The 3776-nt window shown below is 27.0% G+C and overlaps 1 protein-coding gene across 1 annotated transcript in view; it reads right to left on the reverse strand.

Annotated features, from left to right (window-relative positions):
* Nucleotides 1-2182: 2182 nt before the first annotated feature.
* LOC108693686 (lipase 3-like) overlaps nt 2183-3776 on the reverse strand; it is a 6138-nt gene continuing 4544 nt past the window's right edge. Inside the window, exons 6-8 of the mRNA XM_018202745.1 lie at nt 2788-2934; nt 2464-2691; nt 2183-2341 (exon numbers count right to left, since the gene is read on the reverse strand). Coding sequence (XP_018058234.1) covers nt 2183-2341; nt 2464-2691; nt 2788-2934 — 534 coding nt within the window. The remainder of the gene's footprint in view (nt 2342-2463; nt 2692-2787; nt 2935-3776) is intronic.

Genomic DNA, 3776 nt, shown 5'->3' on the forward strand with positions numbered 1-3776 from the left:
TACTTGTGTAAAATTAATTTTTTTTTGCTTGTTCTTAAATCGTTTTATTTGATAATAATATAAAAATAATAATTAGGAAGAAAAGTGAAGTTATTTAAAAATTATATAAACATGATTTTATATTTGTTTTATATTGTAAATTTACTCTTGTAAACTTATTTTTGTTGAAATCTTTTTTAGAGATTATACGATTATTTTATATCTAACTGAATAATAGGTACAAAATTCGATGCCTATAAAAATTATATTTTCAAATGATAATTTTCGGGAAAACTGCATACGTTCACATAATAATTATTTTTTAAAATAATAATTATTTCTTTATCCTGCTTTTATTTGGATTTTAATTTATTGCAGAATCATCGTAGCGATATTGTAGATGTAGCTCCATTGTTGCGCATCGGTCGGTGAGTGATGATTTAACATTTTTATTGGGGTAACGAATGTATCGTCATTTTATTATTATTGTTATTTTATGTACATACCTAAATACATGCATACGTAGATATAATAACAATATGCGGATAATTATATATATAGCATATCATACATCCGTTGTCTTAAAATGGATAAGTTAAAACAAATTAGGATAAACTTAATTCTGGATGCATTCTTATGATTGAATATATTGTGCATATGAAGATATTTTCAAATTGATTTATGAAATTCATTTATTCTCATATACATTGAAAGAAAAAAATGATTACAATTATCATAATTTAATTATAATTTACTGTCATTTTTTGTGACAATTAAATTTAAATAAGTAATTTTAACGTACAATCAAGTATAGTCAATTATGCTATTAATAATTGTTGCACGTACTGTCTGATAATTAATTTTTCTTAATATATTTTTTGTTATTATTACCAAAGAGTGAATTAATTAAAGAAATTGTGTTTATAATAATTATAGTTGCATAATTATACGTACACATTTTATAATGAAATAACAAATATTTTAATGTCGAGTTGTATATTTTGTACAATTTATTTTGTTTTTTTATAGAAGATATTTTATGATTCTTAATTATTATTATTGATCTCAATGCACAATGACTTTAATCTAAACTTGTGTAATTCTATTTGTAGTAACTAGATTTTACATCAGCTGAAATATTATAATAAGTTGAGACTCATTTATATTTACATACATTTTTCATAAAATAAAAGAATTTTATCTAGTAATTGTTTTATAATTGTGATCAGTTTTGCATAACTTAAAATACTAGTTTATCAAATACTATTTTTGTGTAAAAAATAATTCTAATAGTATATAAAGATATTTTTATATAATGTAAAAAGATATTTTTAATAATACCCATCCCTTCAAGTAAAATAAAAGAGATATCCTAAAGATATCACTTTTATTTTACTTGAAATATAATATTTTCAGGATATATCCCTACGATATATTTCGGACATTTATATTATAATAATAGATTATATTTGCGGTATGTTACTGCACTTTTATGAAGATAGACAAGAATACATGGATGGAAATAGACACAAATAAATGAAAAAATAGAGGTAGATAAGACAATAAAGGGATCATTTTGTGGTTATAAAAAAAGCCCTCATGTCCTCAATCGATTATTCGATAAGCAGGATAAGTTCTGAAATCCATTGAATAAGTGTTATAATCATTCTGTCCACGACTATACTTACGTACCTGCGTCGGACAATGAGTTGCACCGTTTCTTGCTTACCGTATGCTTTCCATTATTCGCTAAATATTTCTTGTTATAATTAAATAATATGCTTCGCATCAAATTTTCGCCAAAAGAAAATCATCTTAGAATTAAGTCAGGAATATGACATTTTAAGGACAAACATTTATTTCGAATTATTCTGCATAAAACAATGTGTAATATTATCAATAATAATATAATCACAGCTATTATTTAAACTATATAATTTACAAAAAAAATCGTAAGAATTTTATTTTCGCATTTGCAGGATTAGCCGATTTTGTTTCTAGCCGATTTTGTATAGAAACAAGCCACAAATGTATAAATTATGAATTTTGATTAGCATTAATGAAATATCATAATTAATTTTTGAAAAATATGGAGGTGAAGAAATAAGATTTTTTTTATGAGATGTGTTCAGTATCAGTTTTCCTTTATAATTAAAATATTAAAATATTTTTATTAAAATATACAATTGCAATTTCTTAATTATCAATATAACATTCGTACTTTTAGGATCTTGAGTAATCTATTGTATACAAGCCGAGGTGCATCTGTGGCAAGTACGAAATCCAGATGGTTGAATTTAGGAAACGGCACTGTATAATCGTCCACTACATTAGGTAACACCCGGATGAGTTCTTTCACATCCTTAAAGAAATAATTTTGATCGCTCTTATTTCTTTGTAACATAAGTGTACAAAGGGTTAAAACATATTAATCTCCAATATATCTCTTAATGATTTTTGAATACTTTTATTCGCTATACCTACCGGGAAGGTGGTTAGCGGGTCGTTTTCGGCGTAGAACAACGCGAACGGTGCGGTGATGTTCGCGAGATTGTAATCCGGTGGTTCGGATGTATTGTAGATTTGTAGATTTTTCATGCGACCGTAATCGTATTGGCTAAACTTCCCAGAATTAACTACCTGGTGAAAATGTAGTATCGTTTTGATCGAGGTACCAGCTGGATTGTGACTCAAAAATGTAGACAGCAAAGTCTAAAAACCGGACAACTTGTGATCAACATGCGTATGAAATGATAACGAAAATCCAATCGGAGGTGGAAATCTATTTCATATTTACAGAATACTCACAATATTTAATTGCTCCCTATCGAAACCGCAGAGAAGAAATAGCACAGTGGCACATATTTCTTTATTGATATCGCAGATAGACTTACTCAAGGAGTACATAGAGCTGATCGGCAAAATCTCGTTTATAACAAACAGCTGCAACAGCTCCTGCAAAAGAGCATTTTGAATTTATACCGCGATATAATGTGTTTGTAATCTAATCTTACAGTTTTCAATGAATATTTGAGAATAAAAAATTTGAAGCAACTTTTTGAAACGTGGTTCATACAAAGAAGCTTTAAATTGCTCTGATCTTCATTGTAATATTTCAAAGAATATTTAATTCAAATTATATTTTTAGTACTACAGAGTTTTTAGTACTACACGAATACGAAATGATACTATTTAATTATCTTATTAAAACTATTCTTGTGTATTATTGATTTTTTTTAATTTTATAAGCGAATTCTATGCTTCATGGAAATTCTGTTAGATGTGGTATTACGAGTCGAAATTGAGCGGACATGAAAGTGTACATATTACTTTAAGAAGTAGAAGATGGCACACGAAATACTCATACTATTTGTTATACAGAGTAAGACTAGAATGGCCTTGATTAGATTTTTTAAATATCTTAAATACTAAACAAACTAGTGACGATTTATTTACGCAGAAGAGTAATGCACATTTCCCCACAATCTTCAATGCAATAAGTTTTGCCATGAGCGCTGTTACTCAATGATGTACGTGAACGTAAAGACTTACAGAAATTTTATTTTACGCTGCAATATTACCAACATAAGATTTACCAGATTTGTAAAATTACTATATTTATTTAGGTTACATAATATTTTTTTTATTTTATTGTAACATTTTCTAGGAAATATTGAAATTCTTGTAATATAATGTTGTGCCACTAGCGGCACAAAGAATGCCAGAGGCGGGAAGTAGAAAAATCACACAAAGGGTTTTACAAACGAATATAAACTTTATTTGAAATATATATATAT

This window comes from Atta colombica, unplaced genomic scaffold (genome assembly GCF_001594045.1).
Source record: "Atta colombica isolate Treedump-2 unplaced genomic scaffold, Acol1.0 scaffold96, whole genome shotgun sequence".
NCBI lineage: Eukaryota > Metazoa > Arthropoda > Insecta > Hymenoptera > Formicidae > Atta > Atta colombica.